The sequence below is a fragment of the Thunnus maccoyii genome, chromosome 12 (genome assembly GCF_910596095.1).
Source record: "Thunnus maccoyii chromosome 12, fThuMac1.1, whole genome shotgun sequence".
Lineage (NCBI taxonomy): Eukaryota > Metazoa > Chordata > Actinopteri > Scombriformes > Scombridae > Thunnus > Thunnus maccoyii.
Genome location: NC_056544.1, coordinates 11,630,276 through 11,652,176, shown reverse-complemented (window position 1 = coordinate 11,652,176; position 21,901 = coordinate 11,630,276). Strand labels below are relative to the sequence as shown.

Sequence of the window (21,901 nt, the reverse complement as noted above, 5' to 3'; positions counted from 1 at the left end):
AGCTAAATAGAAATCAATGTTTTATTGGCCTCTAATATCAGAGCATGAAAATGATCCAGCAGATATGCAAAATCAGTGAATTCAGTAGAGTGAACCTGTGCACTGGTCAAATCTATCAGGTGTTATCTGGCTCCTCCTGGTGGTGCTAGTAGGTAAATACAAATACCTCACCACCCTGGATGAATGGATAGATAATACTTTCTATACTTGTAATAAAGAACAGTAGAAAATAGTAACGTGGATGCAGCTTTCTGTACAGTTTTTACATTTCTTGTAATTTTTGTACATTTTGTAATAGGAACCTACACCCAAGACTTTCATTCTGCAAATGGAGAAAGTTTCTTCATTCAAAATTAGTTTATTTTATGACCACTGAAAAGAGTATATTATGTGCTGTGTAATATTTAGATTTTTCATCATTACCATAACATCCTAACAAGTGTGTACAAGTGCAATATAATAAAAATGCTGATACAATTTTAGCTTCAAATGGATTTTTATTTACTTTTGTGTTTAAAAAACAAACAAACAAAAAAACTACATCAACAATTGAGCTGGCAAAACCAATTTTCCAGGTTTCATTCAACCCTGCTTGAGGCTGCATCCTGTCCAAGCATACAGGACGAAGATATTGAATTGCATACAGACACTGAAATGAGAGGTAAAAAATAAGTCAAATGTTTGTCCAGTTGTCTGTTCATGTCACATTTTGGTAATTTGACCTCAAGTATTTCTGCAACGGAACCAAAGACATAAAAGCTATTAGTGTTTTTACAGGAAATGTGAACATTAAAATGAGTCAGCGATTTTTTTTGCAACAGCACAGACAGCAACTTTGGACTGGCGACTTGTCAATGGAAACTGAAAATCAATAACTATTATGAGTTAGAACACAGGCCTTGGTTTGCCTCTGAAATTTAACTGCAACAAGAGGAAAAATAAGCGTTCAAGAGCAACATCATGCCTGAATGCACCTCAATTATCTGTATATGTTGTTTTAAAATTGGGACAGAGGAGACTTTATAATTTCCATATGAAGAACGAGTGTGCACTGAGACCACAGTTGCTATATAAAAGAGGCTGTGGAGGAAAGGCTTTGCAATAAAGAGGAAGATGAGGCGCTTGAATTGAATTTGAAAAAATTCAGCGTCTACTTTTCCTCATAAGATAATTCATTGTATATGCTATGTGAACCTTATGAACTGATTGTTTAAAGGAGAATATTTACTGTTTCTGACCAATAACATATTTGTTAAACAATTTGTGGGTCTCCCAATTTATGTTTTAAACAGTCCCAACTAGCTGTGGCACTCTTTACAGTGTTAAATAAAGACAATTCCATTTTTTTGAACTCTCACATTAAAACACTTCCCAAGTCAAAACATGTTGCTAAGAAAACCATAAAATTATCTGACAGAAAGTACGGAACAATGTAAACAAATGATGGAAACTCTGCGACACGTAATACTTTTTGTGACTAACCAATACTCCAGCACAGATGCTGGCATTAAACTATTTTTCCTGCAGCATTTGTTAGCTTTCATGTAAGCACGAATGCTTGCATGAAAGCTAAATACAAAAAACAAACTAAATCAGTCAAGCAATATCAATATTCATGTCAAAAAAAATGAGGTTAAATTGCACAAAAATGAAAACAATTATTTGCAAATGCAAAACACAACATTATCATACACAGACCTAAGAAAAAAACAAATGATATGCATATACAGTATCTATATTATGTACACACACACTGGACATCCTTCACAACTACTGAGAACTCTACACTGTACAATATATCTGCTATAAGAACAGTTGCGCAAAATACCATTTTGATATACAGTAATACTTTTTTTTTCTTTTACAATGTACAAGTTTAAACTGTCCACACAAAATGCAAAGCACAAGCCCTAAAAGGCCACAAAAGTGCATGTTATCAGGTCAGTTGGAAGCCACTGGAAGGAAGAACTGACATGAGAGTGGGAATGAAAGCTGCCAGTATTGTACAGTAGCTTTTCCACACTCCCAACCGCAGTGTCTTGCAAGATTAATAGTTAGTGGAGGGAAATCTGGAGTAGATATTTATTATACATGCAGGCATGCATGCATGACTGCAGATGCACGCATGCACACACGCACACACACACACACATACACATACACACACTTGAACATAGTTGGCACTGTGAAAGTGACCAACATGTTAGACGCACTCACAAACAAACAGGTTTTGGGGTGCTGATGAATTCCCACCAACATTGTCACACTCCAACATTTCCCCACACTGTCACATTATATTCAAGTAGTGGCATTCCAATGGTAGATACTTAGTCTCAGTACCATTTGGACAGTCACACACTTCACATCTCAAAAAAAAGGACACATTGGTCTTATGTTTTCACACAAAGATTTCAGAGTCCTGAGCAGCGACTGGGTGCAGGAAGAAGCTGGCCTCCATCTTATTTCGGTTTGCACAAAGAGACAAACTGTCAACACTGAAGGCCAACTTCAGCCGGAGCATGTCACCGCCAGGCACCGGATCATGTAGAGGAATAAAAACACTAAAAGAAAGTCAGCTTTTCAATATACTCTATAAACACTCTGAGGCATGTGAGTGACGGGCCATCACAAGCTCTTCATTGTGTTTCATCGTGTTTGGCCGGTGAGCGCACTGCTTTGCGTGAACTTCAGGCCATCGAGGGGGTCGACTGCAGCGTTCGGAGGGGAATGCTTGAAGACATACTTTCTGTAGTGCAAAGACAGGCGGCGTAGGTGACTTGAAAACAGACTCATATCTTTGTTTCAAATGAAAACATTCGTCTCACATTCTGCCTTCAGTGAACATTCCTCAACTGCCACTCACCAAATCTTACAGTAGTCTAACAGCACTGAAGCAAGAGCATACCAGTGCAGACAAATAGTGCCGAGCGGAAATTCTTTGATTTTTGAAACTGACCTACATTTAGTTATCATCTTTCCTGTCAAATGCGGCTGTCTCCGAGAATTCCCCTTTCACAATATCGTCTCTGTAGGAGTGAAAAGGGCTTTTTTTTTTTTTTTTTTAACTTTTCACTCAGAGAAAACGACTCATACTAAAATTCTTTCTGTTAAGGCCACTGAATTGTGCTTAAAATCGTTTCCTTCAGAGGTACCTTCTGTTTAACAGGTTCCAAACTCTATCTTTCACTGCCTCCTTTCTCCTACCTATAATACCTCTTCTGTGAACTACAGCGCCCTCTATCTGTTCCAGCAGTCTGATAAAGGGATCTGGAGGTGGAGATGCTGATGTAGTAACAAAAGGGGCTTCCTCCTTCCTTTTTCTTCATCTTTTTTTTTCATTTGTCCTTTGCTGGTCCACTAGAGTATCTTCACTTTTCCTTTGGTCTTCATTTTGACTTTTCGCTCCCACTGTTCCTCACCAAAGGGCATCATTCTCAGCCATTTGCTAACCACTTCTGTCTCCCTCTGAAAGCAGGAAGGAGGAATGCCCGGTGGGCTAACGGCCAAGCAGGTAGATCACCACTTCATAGGTGCACATCATGATGGCGGTGTTGGGGATCTGTCTGACCAGGTGGGTGGTTAGGCCACGATACAGTGCTCGGTATCCCTCCTCCCTAGGTACCGTCAGCAGAGTTTGGAAGAAAGAGCGGTACTTGCTGCCTTCCTCTCGTAGCCGTGTGCGTATCACCTCTGCAATTTGAGAAGGAAGGAAAGTTAGTTTAATATACAGTGAAGGCTAAGAGTTGTTCTTGTCAGACTAAAGAGTGTCGTCTAGTCTGCCTGGAGCTAAATTTCCATTTCTGACACTCAAGTAAATCTTTTTTTCATGTCCCAGAATGACTTAAAACAGTCACAACGGAGGGTATCTTAACTAAATAAGTATGACAGTATAGTAAAGTAGAATATAGGAAAAACTAAAAGATCAACTACTGTAAGTCTTATTTTTATTTATTTAGTTTTACAAAACACATGAAAAGACCAAATCCAACAATTAATTAATTGTACTAGAAAGTCTTGTCTTTTATCAATAAGCCACACAGTTGCACTAGGTGACATGATCCTTTATTATGATGAACATGGGCACTGTAGTTTATTTAAAATCAATCCCACATATACTACCCTGCTGCTGGAAATAGTCACAAGACAACAAAATCTGTGGCTGCAAATACTCCCCCAAAAATTAGCTATTTACTCGTGCTTGAATAACCTTTGCTACTAACCACAGTGCCCAGTTTTAGGAAATCATTAAGCTTGTTTTTTTCCACAAAGTACACAGTCATGACTGTTTTTAAAGAGTTGCGTCAATGTTTGAGAGACAGAGTAATGCACTGTTGATTTTGGTCTTTTCGTGGGATTTATTGACAATAAGAAAAGTATAGAATATCCTCAACTTCATCCTAAATTGAAAAACTAAGGTGAATGAGACAGGAGTTTACCATGAGGGTAGGCGATAGAGGTGGCACAGGTCTTGGAGGTGGCTGCTGCGAGCATCATGCCCACAAAGTCTGAGGCATCTTTGACAGATTCCACCTCTTCGTCCATGCTGGTTTGGGCCTTCGCCTCCAACAGTTTCCGTTTGATGCTCTCATAGATGACAAAATGGATAACAGTCTCAGAGATGCCAGCATATGAGGCTGACATGCCCCTGTAGAAACCTCGCAGGCCGTCCATCTGGTACACCCGCCGCACACACTCAAATGCATTCATGCGCCGCTCTCCCCGGTTTCTGCGGTCATGGAGACGCTTAGAATTAGTCCAGCGAAAACACATTTCAACTTATTATTGATTATTATAGGGAAGTAGCTTATAGGGTTCTGTTTTAAAGTTTCTCACCTGGAGTCCAGCTGCAGACGGGTCTTGATCAGCCAAATGGGATTGGTGGCTGTGATGGCGGTGAACCCTGGGAAATTCAGAGAAGTGCAGAGGTTCACACAGATGCAGAGACACTCGGGAATACACAATCTATTCATCCACATTAAATATTCTATACTAAAAAAGGACAGTGAGAAAGCACTTCACTAAATAGGATCAACTGGTGTTTGACTTTTTCATCAGCTTTATGATTTCAATACCCATATGAATAGATGAATTGAATCTGTATCAATATCAATATCATCTCTTTTCAAAAAGTCTTTAATTAAGTTACAGACTTCAATGCATATTTTCTTTTATATGCTATTCACATATTGATCCTCTTCTTGTGAAATGCTACTCAGGTGTATGTAAACAAACAGCTCTCTTCCTGAAGTAAAGTATCTTAACTAACAACAGTGCATGAAGGCAGCAGCTGTGAGTGCTTTATTGTTTCATTTATCATCTTAAAAAACATCTAATAGCGAAACTGGGAAATGAGGCCAAGCAGCAAATTCATTTTAGGCCTTTGAGTGAGGCAGATGGTTATTATTCTGTAGTCTGATTCATTTCTTTTAAATGCTAATGAGAGCTCTTGTGGTTCTAATAAAATTCACTCACAATTATAACATAAGCTCATCTTAAAGAGCTTACAGAGGCGGTCTGTTTTTTTTTTTTTTTGTATCATTACACTTTTAATTTGCTTTCAAATACACACAGAACTACAGCATGCAGTAGGCCTTTTATTAAGCAGATCTGCTGTCACAACATAGCTGTGACATTACTCTAAGTCTTTGTTAGGGTTAAGCAATATAAATGTGCTCCCTTGTTTGTCACTGAATGTGTCTTTTATTTATTCTATGACATTAACAAACCAGCAGTTAACTAGACAGGCTGTTGGCTTGATACTAGCACAACTACTACAGCACAGAGAGAGAAAATGGTGTGTGGAGGAAATTCTTCAATTATTCAACAGGACTTAAGTGGAAAATCTCTGACGTGGAATTAAGTGCAGCCTTTACTTCCTACAAGTGGTGGGCAGCTGTTTTCTAATGTACATCTGCCTTCATATCTTTAATGTTAGCCTAATTTAAAAGTCAATAATTAAGTTGCCACACATCTGTATATACAATGTATATTTAGCACATGAGAGTGTGTGCATGTTTGAGTCTTTTACAGGTGATGATATTTTGAACAGCCGTTGGGTTTTTGTTTAGTATGAACGCTAGACAACGTACAGTAATGTAAAGCTTGACATGGGCATAAAGCTAATTAATGTGCACTTTGTATCATTACAAAATGACACAAAGGCTGTGTAAACGTTTTTTTTTTTATACAACTGATGTACCATAGAGAAATAAAACATGGCCATTTGCAAAACACAGCTAAGACCAGAGCAAGTCTATAAAAGAGACCTCAGTCACATCTAGTGTATCAGTGCAACACAGCCCTACGTTAAGGCAACTGCGTGAAGAGGAGAGGATGACACAGGTCTGTTGAAGAGAAGAACATAAAGAAGAAGAAGAAGAAGAAGAAGAAGAAGAAGAAGAAAGAGGGAAGTAGAAGGAAGTAGCGTCTATGGCGTGTACTCACGAGGGAGGGGCAAAGCTCCTCCAGCTCCTCCCCGCTGCAGCTAGTAGCCTGCAGATATGGGGGGCTCAGATGGCGGGGGTGTCCCACCCAATCACGCAGGGGTGAAAGCTTTACAGTAAAGCCCTAAAATAGACACAGGCTTTTCTGTACCACAGTCACACACAAGCAGTCACATCCACCCCCAACCCCACCAACCACCCACCCCAACCCACTTTCTGTACAGGTGTATGGAGAAGAGATGAGAGGTGAAGGACGGACCTCCCCCTCCCATCTTTTCCCAAACTCTAATCCCAACTCTAAACCCCATCCCCTCTAATATACTCTCATACTTTGAATCAGTTTCTTTTACATTTATATTACTTCCACTTTATTCCCAGATCATCCCTCCCTTTATTCCTTTTAATCAACTGGAATAAAGAAAATGTTGACTGAACAGAAGTCAACCCAATCCAAAACTTCAGCTCCGTCTCACAAGAGCGAGGTAAAACACAAGTGCAAATACAAAGGCAGAATTAAAATTGAGGATGTTGTCTTTATAACCATCCTTCCATTTTCAGTTTATAATGTAAATATTAGAGAAAAGACGACATCAAATGCTAAATATAATAAGGTAGATAATGAAGAGAGACGGGGGGAAATGCTAACCTTGTCGTTTTGTAACAAGACAATTCACGGTGGATGATGGTGATGAAACATGGAAGAGGAATATTTTATGAGCATGTGATGAGATAATGATGAATTTACTGATCACACAAGTGGAACAGTGAATGCAACTCAGCCCCAAATACCTCTCTGGACCAAACCAGATTCTTTCAAACTGGGATACATTTAAAAATAACATTAAGATGTCCTTTCATGAGGAGAAGAATGTGACTCCAAAGAGCCAGTCTATTTCTAGAACAACACATCAAACAACTCCTAAAAGAGTTATTCAACAAGTCCAATTCAATGTCACACAAAATGACAAGACGTGAGAAAAAAAAAATCTTCACAGATTTTTTTTTAAGTTGCCGAATGCTCTCATGCAAAGTCTTAATATTTACAGTAAAATGAACAGCTTAATGTTCATACTTATGCTCAGTATAACTGATGTAGCTTGTTCATTTATTGCTCTTTTAAAATGTTTATTATGAATGTTTTACTCAAATGCGTCCATTATTTATGACATAGCTCATCTTAATAAAACATATGCCCATTAAGTACTTCAATGGAGTAAAATATCCGCAAGTAAAAGAAATGATCTTCATGTTTTATCATCAGTTATTCTTCTGAGCCGACAATACGCACATAAAGAATGTCTCAACATAAAGTTTGGTGAGCTTAATTGGTGTATTTACCAAATGTATTTATCTAAACCTCAGCACACAACAGTGGTGGAGTCATAAACTTCTATGACATGGCACAAAGTGACTTCACAAACATTTCTGGTCGTGAAAGAGAAACTGGATCTGCATATAGACATGCCGCGGCATGTGCTGCACAATGATCCTTCTATAGGCACATAATCCCTGCACAATTTCTCCAGGGGAGTTTGACCTACATTCAGAGACGGCAAACGTGCTTTAGATTAACTGCTGGAAGAGAAAATAAGTGTGCTGGGAGTAGCCTCCTTTCCCTGAGTGCAAGGAGGGCCACAACTCACTGCAGGGGGAGGCCATGGGAGACAGTGACTCTGCAAAGTTACTTTATAAGACTGGAAACAATTATCCAGGCATCAGGCTACGATTTAACTGTTCAGTCACAAGAGTTCTGGTGTTGCTTGCAAGCTGAATCTACGCTGAACTGTATCAAAATAACTCTTTAATTCTTCTATTGCTCAAGCTTGGGGAGAATACAGAAAATATGTGCATGTGAAAGACAAAAAGAGACATTTGTATAGTTCAAGTACACAGATGTTTGTCCAAGATACCATAAAACATTAGTTTTTCAGCACTTATGGCTTATGGGCTAAGGTTTTTATGCATCATTGCCTGTATTTCATTCAAGGTAATAAAGATAAATGTATGTAACTGCCATGTTGATAAAGAAATGTGTGCAACATGAAGAAAACCACTATTCTCTAAGAACAATGACTGTGTATGTTAGACAACTAAAACTGTTGCTAGCACTACTGAGGCACACTTCCTTTGAAATTCAACTAGTTTGGAAAGAGGAAGTCATGTTGAAATGGTGCCTGCATTTTGAATGATGGAGTGACTCCAATTCTCCTTGAAAAGAAATGACTGAGGCACTAATGGTGTTGATGGATGATGACAAGAGACAAAATGAAGCACATTGATTACAGCCCTCTGTAGCAGTGACAAGGTTAGCATTTCTTTTGTGCTGACAACATAAAATCCACAGAATTATGTGTCATTACTTTACCGTTACTACGTTGCTAGAACAAGACTAAAGGGGGAAGGGGGTAGGTGTGTGTCAAGACTAGGCAATAACAAAACCTTATAATAACAACCTAAAACTACAAACCAGCAGCAAACACATTGCCGTAAGCAATGGTAATATCTTTACAAATGAATAACCATTATGAACTAACTAATATTCATAAAAATCACCATGGTTTTCATCATACCAGTGTAAAGAAATGGGGTGCTACCTGACGTGTCCGCCCGAGTGCCAGGGGCCCCGGTTGACCTTTGGGGGCCGTGCTCTCTCCTCTATACACACAGAGTAAAGAAGGGGGCCCAGACCACACTGTTTAAGTAACAACTGGGATGTTAAACCATTTACAGAGTCCTCTGGAGAGGGCTCAAAATTAAAGAATTAAAAAAAAAAAAAAAAAAAAAGGAAAGAGGGGCGATGAGAGGAGAAAAAAAAAGGAGGACATGGGGGACAACTGGGCTAAAAGAAGAGGAAAGCACAACCTAAACTTTGAGGACCATGTGTTGTCACTCTTTTTGTCAAACTGCTGAAAATGCATACAGTAGTATAAACGTCAGCAGTGACACACAAGGCACAATACAGCTTAATATGCCTGGGTGATTTGTCTTATCTGCTGAGACTGCTGAGATAAGCTCTTGCCTCCTCTACTATATGTGGGCTGTCAAGGCCATCATGAACAGACACAGATACGGTATTATCTCAGTGCAGTTAAAGTAAATGCTCAGATAAAGGTAAGCAGTAAAGATGTGATTGGCATCACTTCGAGATGCTTTTTTTGTTGTTGTTTTTTACAGTTTTCCTAAAATGCCAGACAAGAGTTCAGCTCTTCACTTGAATTGATGAATTGATAGAAAGCGCAGTGATTTTGACAAATTGATTTCTGTAAATGTCATGGCTTAGTGTCACAATAAACAAACTGAGGCCGTTGGCACCACAATCTATATTCAAGGTTATTCTGATCCTGAGAGTCTTAAATTGTGCTTTCTGATAAACCCTCTATTGATATATTTGTGTACATGAAACAGCTGAGTAAGTAATGCCCACTTACAACAAAAAATATTATTTAGCTTTAGCATGCTTTAGTTATTAACAAACTTCTAAGTTTGTGAAGATCCCACCATCCCACACATGTATGTATATGGAAAGGGAGTAAAGGGGGAAGGGGTGAAGTAATACTCTGGGATATTTCAAACTGAAAAAAAAAACTGATGAGAAGAAAAAGAAAAATGAAATCTGTCTGAGGAAGACAAACTGAATAATTCTTTAACATGTTTTTTTTTTTAAATATATAAAACCCATCAGTGAGAAACACTGCCCAGGCAGACTGACAGACAAACAGGCAGATATCACAGACAGACAGACAGACAGACAGACAGACAGACAGACAGACAGACAGAGGGGGAGAAGGAGCCATCATTACCTGCCATCCCAGCTGACACCATGTGCACGTAGGTAGAGTCTGGCTCCAGCACGCCATTCAGTTTCTCCTTGGCTGTTGAATAGGCAGCAAAGTAGATCGCCCTGTGGCAAATAACACCATGGGGACACAGGTCAGCCAGAAATTAAGAACAGTGGTTAAGATGCTCTGACTAATGCCGACGCTTCTCCTACAAACTATTAGCTTCTTCAGTTTGAACACAGGTCAAAAGGACAAATCTGCAACAAAAACTGAATGATGAGTATTCAGGAATTTAATTCACTGAGTGGGACCATGAGTTAAGTAAAGGGGAAACAGAATTTTTTTTTAAATAACTGCATAATTTATAAAAAAGAATAGCAAAGCCTTGAGCCTTGAGATAAAACATTGCCTAAACGGTACATGAAGGCTTGCAATAGAGCTAAGCACAGCTAATATGTAGCATAAAGGCAAGCCACTGAAAGGAGTTTATCTGTGCTGTGTGTGTGTGTATGTATCTCAATCTCATGGTGAGCTTTAGTAGCAGATTTATCTCCCATGATCCTAGCTGCTCCTCACTAAATAAAATCACAGGATTTAGTCGATATTCCTGCTGACTGGAATTAAACCCAATGACATCCCGTCCCTGCCCTCGTTCTGGATCGAGAGCATGCATGCACAACATAATCATAGTGCTCCGTGTATGAGAGATGAATGATGTGAGCAGGTCTGAATGTGTATGTGCATCTCTCATACATAATGAGTAGTGCTGGTGGTGCAAACTGTCCTGTATGCACACATGTGTGTGTGTGTGTGTGTGTGTGTGTGTATGCGCGTGTGTTGCTAATGAAGCCCAGCAGCATGCCCGGTGGACCATGCTCTCATTAGCATCAAAAGATTTTTTTTTTTAGCTTTCCAGCATCAGAGTCGCAGTGCTGTTTCCAAATTGTAACATGAGAGAATAACTCTGCAGCCCAGCAACCCAAACCTCCCCTGGTAGATAAAAAAAAGCAATAAATCTGTTATTTAATTCAGTTATATCGCATCTACAGCATTAGATTACCAAAATTAGACTGTAATTAATCTGAGTGGAGATGTTGCATCTATGCATGTTGTATTTTCATACATCTTCTATAATAAGAAAACCTTCAGAACGCAATGGCAACACGTTACCCAGTGACCCACATTAGTTTAGCAATTTATTTAACTACTTGCTACAAAAATTAATTAAATTTTATTACCTGTCACAGTCTTTGAACTATGGGTGCTCTGACCAATGTGTGAAGGTTTAATAAGAATGTCACTCATGACGTCAATGGAGGAGTTCTTTACAATTGTGTCTCTAAACATATTGACATTTCATCGAGGTTTTCCCTTTCTTCTCCTCACAGAGATGTTCAAAATTGTCTGTGTCAATGTGCGTGCATTTCCTTTGTCCTCGTTTCATACCTACAAAGCCTTGATGCTGCACATATTCAAAGATAATAAAATTAGAAGAAATATACAAGTGTGAATTAAAAAGGAAATAATAAAAAATAATGAATAAAATAATTTAAAAAAAGGTATCCTGAATGAATGAATTACATTTGATTTAGCAGTGAAGTCATAATTAATTGCATCTTGAATTGAACCCAATATAAGTATGATTTGGTACAAAATATAGATATGTTATGATATATTCTTTATGTGTAATATCACAGCCAGGGAAAATGATCTGAATATGATTTGGAGGATTTTAAAAGAAAAACATAACAGAGCGAGTTCTACATAAAACTACACATAAGACAGAAAAGGAAAGATCATGTGTTGCCGTTGAGTTCATCTGGTTTATTCCTTACGTAACAATATGTTCTTATAGCTCAGTTTGCTATAGCTGCCACGATCAGGAAACAAGCTGCCATTTCCACAGCTGGACACCTAGCCCATGTGACTGAAACACACGCACACACACACACACACACACACACCCGAGAGCATTTTCTGCCCCTCAGAGAGTCTGAGTCTGACAGAGGGAGACAGCCTAGACCGCGAGCGACCGCGAGCATAGAACGATTCTGAATTAATATAGGAAGAGAATGACAAACATGGCGGGAGAGAGAGTATGAGAGTATGGCAAGGATGACTCAGAGAGACTGAACTGGATGACAATGGCCATGTGATGCAGCTGTAGCTAAGGAGAACTAGACAGGTCAGGGAGGGGGATTAGACACAAACACAACTGTCTCCCTATAGGAACTCCATTGTGATAATACAACAACACACAACACAACACAACAACAACAGCAGTCACATGATGGTGGTGTCACAGCTGGCCGCTACCGCCTGCTGCTGCTGCTGTTTCATTCAGACTTTAATTGACTGAGTTATGTAACTCTAACCAGCCAAGCTAAGACTGAAGGAACCTGCTCATTTCCGCTGGGATTTGAAACACAGATTTACATTGCAGCGCTGTGGAGTTTAACTCCATTCATTTCTGTATTTGTGGCTCGCTGTTATGCCGCCAACATAAGCTCTGAGTGAGCCGGAAGCTTGAAAAAAGAAAATCTAAGAGGATCTAGCAGAAGCAAATGCACTCTACAAAAATGTGCACCCAGGTTTGATGTAACGTGCGAAGGAAATGACACAGACACACTTTTGTCCTCTGATAACTGGTCTTGCTTGTGTTCGATTCTGATACTGTGGTGACCTTCTGTGTTGCTTATCAGATATACAAGTGCAGGATGTTTTCTTCTCTCTTTCTTTTGTCTTTATTCTGTATATTTGTGGTAAGACATCACAAAGGCTTAAGTAAGCAGGAGAGGGTAAATACCTGGAAGGTGCCACACCCACAAGGTTGGGTCCCAGACCTCTAAAGAGTGAACGGGGTCCCTCTTTCTCAAGGATTAACCTGCAGAGAGAGAAAACATTTTACTTCATGTTTTAATATACAACAAGCATACAGTACATTCAATATGCATGTAATATGCTTTATATGAAATTATATTGTTAGGTTAATGATCATGTGATTGGATGGAGGATAACTCGTACCCTCTGCGCAAGTTTAAAGTTGGCAGACTTCAAAGATGTCTTGGCTGTGCATGCAGGTGTTGTTATGTGAACAGTTGCTTCGTAATCTTTTAATCCAAAATGCTCAACAAAAGTATGTGAAGACTTTTATTTTTAATGTTAGGCAACTGAAATCGTATAAGCAGGATCCATTCTGAGGTTACGTTACAGACACGACAGTTCTTTATCTCATAATAGTGTGCAGAAAATCCTTCACATGCTGTATGATCAGAGGAAACGTACAGAATTGAGAACTGATGTTTATAGAGTATCATAGGGAATAGAAAGGAAATCCAAGGTCCCAGGTCAAATAGCAGAGACGCCATTTCATCGGGCACAACATCTCTGTTTACGGCTCCATTTGTATCCAATGTGGGCCCCCTAAATAGACGGGCCAGTAAATTTTAGCTTCTTGTGCATTCTGCCAGGGCCTGACACTCAATACAGCCTGACATTAAATACAGGGTCACTATCAACATATTTAGAGACCCAAAATAAATGACACATGCCCTTGCTCTGGTGGTGTTTATACAGACAACTCACGTGTTTATTTTCTCTTTTGTCACCTGAGATCAAAGACTACATCTCTCTCCAATCTAACCCAGTAACCTCATTCAGAGGAAGCATGTCTTACAAATCACCTCCACGCATTGCACATTTTCACACAGCCTGCCTCAAAGGCAAATCTAGGTCTAGATAAGAAAAGGGCCCTCGATCTAAGATTAGCTATGTGACTGTATTTTGTTCAGTTTGTGGGTTTCTGGCTGTGCTTTTATACTCTAGTTGTCTCGCTCTGTTCATAGTTCACACTTCAACTCAAAAATGTGCTTGGGTGATTTACAGTATGACACACTTTGAGTATAGAGAGTAATTGCGTTTACTTATATATCACACAGAGGCAGGAGTGACAGTGTTCCCCACAGTCCCACCCCTCAAATCATTAATCAACATACTAAAATGCAACGAGGCCTTCACCTCACTGCATGTTGACCCACTTCGACTTGTATGTTTTTCCTTTCCTTGCCATACCGCTCTTTCCTCTTCTGCCCTACTCTGCTCTGTAATAGCGGTGTACAGTTTCTGCCAGCAGCTGTTTATCTCAAGGGCACCACAAGAACTTGGTTTATGTCAGCACAAGTGAAGTCAAATGTGAGAAGTTTGTCAAAGATTCTTAATTTATAAAAGATAATTAGTCAAAAATATTTGGCAGTGGAAAAATTCCACACACAGCAGCTTGTATGTTATGTACTTTGTTAAACACTGTGCTCTGTGCCAGTCATGAAAATAGGTTTCCAGAGAACAAGAGTAGAGCACCATAGTTACGTTGAACATTGACTTAAACACTGTTTAACCCTCAGTGACAAACACTGATTGCTGGTTTTCAGCCACACTGGCTTTCTGTACCATCACATAAATACTGTGGCAACATGTGAGGCAGATCAGACTGAGATCTGATGTTTTCAATCAGCATCAAATTTACTTTATCATGCAACTTGGCTCAGAAGGTGAAAACCGCCGCTTCCAAATAAGCGGCAAACCAATGTTGGACTCCCCTTCATTCTCACTTCCCATCATTTTGGTAACTTTCCACTGAGTCTTATGATATGATGAATAATAGACGACATATGAGGTTGCAAAAAAAAAAAAAAGGAACAATTTATTATGTATATCTAACACTGACTTTCCAGTAGTTGTTTGGAGAAAGCACCCAAAACCTGCACAGAGCTTTGAGGTCAAAATGAAGCTTACAATGATTTATTTTGTCTCTGGGTTTTATTTGTTGTACTATCTAAATATTTTGGGTTTTTTTTTTTAGTTATTCTCTAAACAAGTAGCTCTGCCAAGAACACTGTGGCAAACAAAAAAAATCCAAAAAAGGGTCTAAAAGGTCACCTGCTCTTCAGGGAGGGTTTTACACTTTTTCCAGTTAGTAGCTGCAATGGAACCTCATGGATCGCGCAAAATGAGAAATACAAGGGGTAGTGTATAGACTAAATGCACTGCGAATGTATTTTTTGGCTATTTGTGCTTTTACAATTCAAAGCAGGTTCACTTAAGAGTATTATAGTCTGTCTGAGTCCGTGTCTTTTGGGCTACATTCACATTTCAGGCCTTAATGCTACAATTCCAATTTTTTAGTCAGATCCGATTATTGTGTTGATGGTTCACGTTCATGTTTGTAAGTGACATGTATTCGGCTCCAGTGTGAACACCGTTGAGGTCCTAAACTGACACGCATGAACAAATTCAACTGTAATGATTTCATTTGTGTGACAGTAAAATCATGAACATGGATGACACAGCTGTGCTAGCTCACATGCCCGGGATTATTTGTTGTGGGAGTCGGAAGATAATACAGACCAGGGGAATGAGAACGAGAAGGCGACACGTTTATTTTTACTGGGCTGTGAGGGGCCCACACTGAATGACGACGACGGGCAGTATGCACAGAGAAGTGAGACATTGTAAAAAAAAAACTGAACTCCAATCTGACTGTTCTGACAGCGGTCGCTTAGCCAGAGATTGGATATGAATCAGATCTAGGACCACATATGCAAGTGGCCCAGGTCTGATATGAAGAAATCTGATTTGGTTTGTTCACCCTTCCATGAAAAATCTGATCGGAGTCACTTGGAGGCAAAAAAAAAATTTCAAAAAATTACACTTCAGCATGTGACGTGAACGTAGCCATTAATAAACTAATTCTCGGAACTTGTGTCACAGTTCAGAGACTGATTACAAAACGAATTTCACTTGTTTCTTTCAGACCTTCTTCCTTCTGCTCCCGTCTTTACTGTCACTGAATGTGTAATAAAACGCAGATAGTGACACATTTTCTTGCAAGCTGATAACACATTTTCAACTCAGTCAGACATCACCTTTGTCTCTATTTGCACACTGTATGTATTGAAGTTGCCTCTACATATTGCTTTGTGTTGTATAAAGCTGTCCATAAGCTGACCATACCCATACACCCCTAATTTACACATCAGCATTTTGAAAACCAATCACACGTGGTTTGGGGGGAAAAATTAAGCTGTATCACAATATTACAAAATCCCAAACAATATTTATATAACAATTTAATATATTTTACCCAGCTGTATTTGTCAAAGTAAAATCTTAAGATTTGATTACAATAAAGATGACATTAGTATCCTACCTCTTCATCCTTTAGTTAAGACTAGGTTATGCTCCTCTTTTAGCCACACAGTCATCTGGCATATAAAATAAAATAAAATTAATGTTTAGCGTCATTCTCCTTACTTGAGACAATGCAGAGGCCCTGGCGGGGCTACACGGGCCACACTAGCTCCGTTGACGGTGCTGAGTTGGACTTCGGAGATGTAGAGAGTGATGGAGGAGGACTGCAGTCTGGTCTTCACCACTTCCAGAGGACAAGTCAAAATAGCACCCACTGTACCTCCACATCTAGAAGAGAACAGAAATTAAAATAACTGCATGAAAAACAAAAAGCTTTTTATATGAACATGGGCCGTGTCATATCCTATTGTCATTAGTCCTATTCCCTTTTTCAGTGTTTTTTTGTTTATGTTGTTTTTTAAACCGTCCTATTATCGGTAAAACACAATCTGTTATTCCTCTGAGCTAAAATTCTAATCTAAAATTATCTACAAGTAGGCACACATCCATACAACATGACCTGGTGTTGTCATTCACAAGATACTGAGATGTGTTGAGCTACCAGCTAAAAGTATCTGACTGGTTTCATGATGCAGAAAACAAACACGGCTCAGTGTAACTGGAACCAGTTTATTGATTTTCGCCATCCGAGAGGGCGAAAATAAGGTGTTATGAATATTCGACTGTTGTTCAGGTGGCTCGCTGAACTCACACACAAGTAAATAAAGACATGACTGCTCACAAATGAACCGAAGAAACTCGTGATCACGTTGCTTAGACTTTGACCTCAACTCTGACTGAACCCAGCAGCATGTAAACAAACTAAATCCAAACTAATTCCAGTCATTAGAAATTTCAGTCTCATTATCTAAAAACGTTATGCAAGACGCGCAGATAAATGTCACTTTATTATCCATTTTCACTCAAACTAATACACGCTAGTTTTATAAGCCCAGGGCTGCCAGACGTAATCTCAAAACAATGTTCTCTCACCGCGCCACTTATTGTGGTTAGTTGAACCTTGGTGCTTTCCACAATGGGACTGGTAGCTTCAAAGTAAAACCACCAAAAAATTAGAAAGTGCTTGTTGACTATCGCAGAGACAACTCGTATAAAATACTCTGTGTGTCAGGTTATGTTAATATTAGTTGCAGCTCTACAGCGGTGTATGCTGACATCCTGGCAGCTTGCAACAAATTCCTCTATTTGCAGTCTCTTTTGAGCAGCAACAGCTATATTTACCTTTCAAAAGACCGACCCACATTCATGCTCACAGGCAGCAGTGACCCTTGGCCTACTTTCAGGGCTATGTCGGCTGCTGCATGTGTGTGTGTGTCTCAACGGCTGTGGGCTGTGAGAGGAAAGCACTGTGCCTAGGCCTCCAGCTCAGGGTTTTGGGGGGAAAGTAAATCAGATTCTGCTTATTCAAGATAGCAATGTGTCCTGTGTTGTTATCAGAGTTGAAATCCCTGACAAAAGAGATAACAGAGTTGTGGTGTGAGATTACCATATTTGAATGTCAATGGTTTGGTGCAGAGATGAAAGAAGAGGTAACAGACGCATAGAAACTAAAGACAAAGGATTAAAAAGAAAACAAGAAACACATACTGCGTCAATAAACTGCTAAATTTTGCGTCTGTTTTTACATTTTCTTTGATCAACAAGTTGTCAGACCTGTCCACAGAATGGTAAATGAGGAGTGTTGCTCACCTACTGTATGCGGCGAAAATCCCTAAACTATAGTAGTCATACTAACCTTATTTTGTGGCATTCGTCACCGGTTTACAACAGATCCTCTCAGAAACAGCAGAAAACTTGAATTTTACCAGAGTTTCAATCCCTAAAATTAACTCCCACCTACATTTTGGACAGTTACACAATACAGTTTAAGATGACGGTTTTTGGGACCAAATGCTATCAAATAAATCTCTGCAGGGTAATAATGCTCATCTGCAGTATATGGAAGTCCTTAACATTAATAGGTGTTGGAAACAAAGAAATAAACTGAGCTACATGCAGAGACGTTGGAAGTAGGGCTGCCATCGAAAGCTTCCCTTTACTGCACCAAACTTTTGTCTGACTTTCATATTTCTTTACAACATAAAGAATATATGCTTTCATAACCTAGTGATGTGATTGTCAGAAATGATAAGCCTGTCTCCTGCTCAAAGCACTTTCTACGTTTTTAACTATGTAAACAAACAGACAGGCCGGTGCGGTTTGCATTATCTTGAGCCCAGAAGGGCTCCTTAACAACCTAGCAGGAAAAACCGTTGACCCATGTTGAAAAAGTTTAATACAACATATGCTGTAGCATATATGGGCATTCATAAAATACAAAATAATGAATGAAAATGTCTGCAGTTAGTAAATGTCACATACTAACATGATGTGCACATATATGCAGTCTGACATATTCACGTAGACGTAAACACACAGAGCAATTTTTACATGTTAGAACTTTTGATGCGTGTGCACGTTGTCCTGGTCAGCTAGCAAGTGGGGTCAAATTAGGCTAGTGCTTTAAGGCAATGTCGCAAAAGAAGACATTTGATTTCTTTTCAAAACCTCCCTCTGAGTATGCTAATCGCCCGAGAAAGAGACAGAAACGACAGCTGACAGTTCTGAAGTGTCCAAATGTGCGAGGTTCCACGCACCAGCTGACCTAACTGCAGGTACCTGTTTTTCTATTCTCACCTATTTTCGTTTGGTCTCATGTTCTGTTTCACTCTATTTATTTTGAGATATATGACTATATGGAATAGCAAGCCTTCATTCAGATGTGGTCCCTCGTTCAAGTAGGCTACAAATATTTGTACCTTCAAGGGCATATGATTTGTCATAATGACTTTTGGCATTTTTATTAAAGGATTTTATTAAGGTTTCATGATTGATATGAGCATGCATGACAAAGGCTATGTGACTTTGATATGAACCCTTTTTTCTTATCATAACAATAAAAATGCTTTGTGAACATCTAAATATTACTTTCTAGTTTTCTTAATAGCTGTATACTTCTCAAATTATTTGAAATTAAAACCTAATAGCTCAGTCTAATCGGCACTGCTGTGGGTGGGTTACAATGAAAGAAGTGATAACGGTGTGAGGGATAAAGTAGTCTATGTGGACGGGTGAGGTAGTCCATGCCCCATCCTGCCCCCCCCCCCCAACAGCACTCCCTTCCAGAAAATAGTTTCCACGTTCCTGGTTACATGATAGCAATAAAGATAAAGAAATTAATTACACTGTTCACTCCACCTGCACTGACCTGTAACCTACATTCAGTCTCATTCACCTAATTAATGTCTGTGGAGAAAATGAGTATCACTAGTGTGACTGCAGTAGAGTTACATCAAGCTGGAGAGAAAACTACAAGGAGACCGGAAAAAAATGACATTCTCCTTCAGAATATAAGCATAAAGTAATGTCACTTCAATAGAAGCCGTTTGTTGGTTATTTACGAGCAAACAAAAACAAAAGTCCAGTTGAATACCTCGGTGGACTCATTAAAACTACATATACACAGAAACCCGCCCTCTAGACACGTTTATTTTAATGTTTCACGATGAAAATTTGTAATTTTTTAGAGTGTTAACCGGAAGTTCAGTTTGAACTATTCTGACAGTGACGTGCGCACCGCTGCCAGGGTTGTGACACATGCACGCGCAGCTCTTGTTAGCTAGCTAAATGGACAAACGAGTCATGTTTCATTGTTGCGATTGTTAAAATAAAAACTACCACCTTTATCTTAATAAAATGTTTGATGTTTGTTGGTTGGTTACTAAACTCACCCTCCAGCGAACAAATGAACCAGTGTGTCCCTTTGGCTCATTATTTAGCATGCTCTGCCAAGCAGCGCACCTCGGGGCTGCGGCAGAGGGTCAAACACTGGCTCGGGTCCCGTCCCCTCCCGGTGCTTTCTTGTTCCGTGAGGATGCGCACGTCGATGATGAACCAGCGGCGGGGCGAGTCTTCGGTGATTCAGACTGCAGTGGGCCGACAAACCCCCTTTCTGTCTCTCCGTTAGCTCTGGTTCCTCTCTCTCTCTGACACACAGCTAGCTTCTTCTCTTCGATTAAACCACCGGAGACCTGCGAGCTCACCAAGGCTGACGGCGGGCAGAGAAGCTATTCCCAGCTCTAACGGACGTTTTTGTGGCACATCCACTGGTTAGTCTCGATTCTCTCCTCTGCTTTCATCGCTGCAGCAAGAGGGAAGGAGGCAGAGCTGATAGTATTTACTGTACAATCATAGGCTGGAAAACACACGCTGCTATTGGTCAGACGGGCTCGTGACGTCACGCCAACGCCGCCCTGATCATGCACTGTTCACATGTTCCACAGTTAATGAATCAGAGGTGCGTTTTGTGCAGGTGCAAGCTGAAACCTTCCTGTTATCTCTCAAAGCCAAAGAAGACCTTTACATTGTACACGAGGCACACTTTTACAGGCTTTTAAGTGCCACTAAGTTTACTTTAGGGCGATTGCTGGTAAAAATAGAAATGTTAAAAAGCCATTGACATGTAGCTCATCAAAACATGCCTCCAATTTCATTAATTCAACAAAAGTGCAACTCACCCATTAAGTCAATAAAAAACAAGCATTTGAGAGTTTTTATTTTTGCTGCTCATCAGTTCTGTTTGTACAGTATGATTAAGTATATGGTATATGGTAGCAGCTATACAGCAGTGACCAGTGGAGCTACTGGACAGTAAAAATAGTAGTTTGTAAAAGGAACGAGACTGTTATAGCCCTCATCTGCCAACGCTTAAATATCGATAGATGTCTCCAAGAATCAAACCAGAGCAGGCGAGACTTTAGTTCACTTTGATAAGTTGGACTGCTTTGATTTCAAACCAGTGACCTATTTTTCACTCATTTGTTGCTTGAACCTCTTCATCAGCTCCTCTGGTCAAAGAACAGACAAGCAATCATATCTGTATCGTGTATAACAGTGGTGGAGGAAGGGGTCATGTCATGGTCAGTGTGTATTTGGAAAGTTTCTGTTATTTTCATTCTGTAAGCAAACACATATGATGTGAAATAAAAACAAATGACCATGAAGTTGAAGTGTTCAGCCACTTAAGTTTAAATTTGAGGTTGTTAACATTCATATCAAGTGAACAATGAAGTTACTCATAGCCCTGCAATGTACAAAAACGTTACTATTCCACACTGTCATTCATTAGGATTGGGTAATTTGATTATATACTTTAAATCATGAGATGATAAGATATTTTTCTATATTATTTATACTATGTGAATTGGGTCTTTGGCAACAGTGTTGCATCAATTAGCAAGAAAGCTTGATGCAGTATTGGATTTACAGGATCATCAATATCATGAAGTACTTTGATTTGTCAGGTAGTTAATTCCCTCAATCAGCCAAAAACAGGTATTCGTCTCTGGTTATTTGATTTATTACAGGTTTCTCATTTGAATGTTTCGATCATGTATATGTAACCGACATCACCCTCCCCTATCACACATGATC

General features: G+C 39.5%; 1 protein-coding gene across 1 annotated transcript; it reads right to left on the bottom strand.

Moving 5' to 3' along the window:
- Positions 1-1,684: 1,684 nt before the first annotated feature.
- On the bottom strand, positions 1,685-20,655 carry LOC121908772 (solute carrier family 25 member 36-A-like). The gene is made up of 7 exons (XM_042429045.1): positions 20,200-20,655; positions 16,532-16,696; positions 13,029-13,106; positions 10,244-10,344; positions 4,834-4,900; positions 4,437-4,726; positions 1,685-3,690 (listed from the first exon to the last, which is right to left on the bottom strand). The coding sequence occupies exons 1-7, from the start codon at positions 20,238-20,240 to the stop codon at positions 3,497-3,499; spliced, it is 936 nt and encodes a 311-aa protein (XP_042284979.1). The 5' UTR covers positions 20,241-20,655; the 3' UTR covers positions 1,685-3,496.
- Between the last annotated feature and the right edge of the window lie 1,246 nt (positions 20,656-21,901).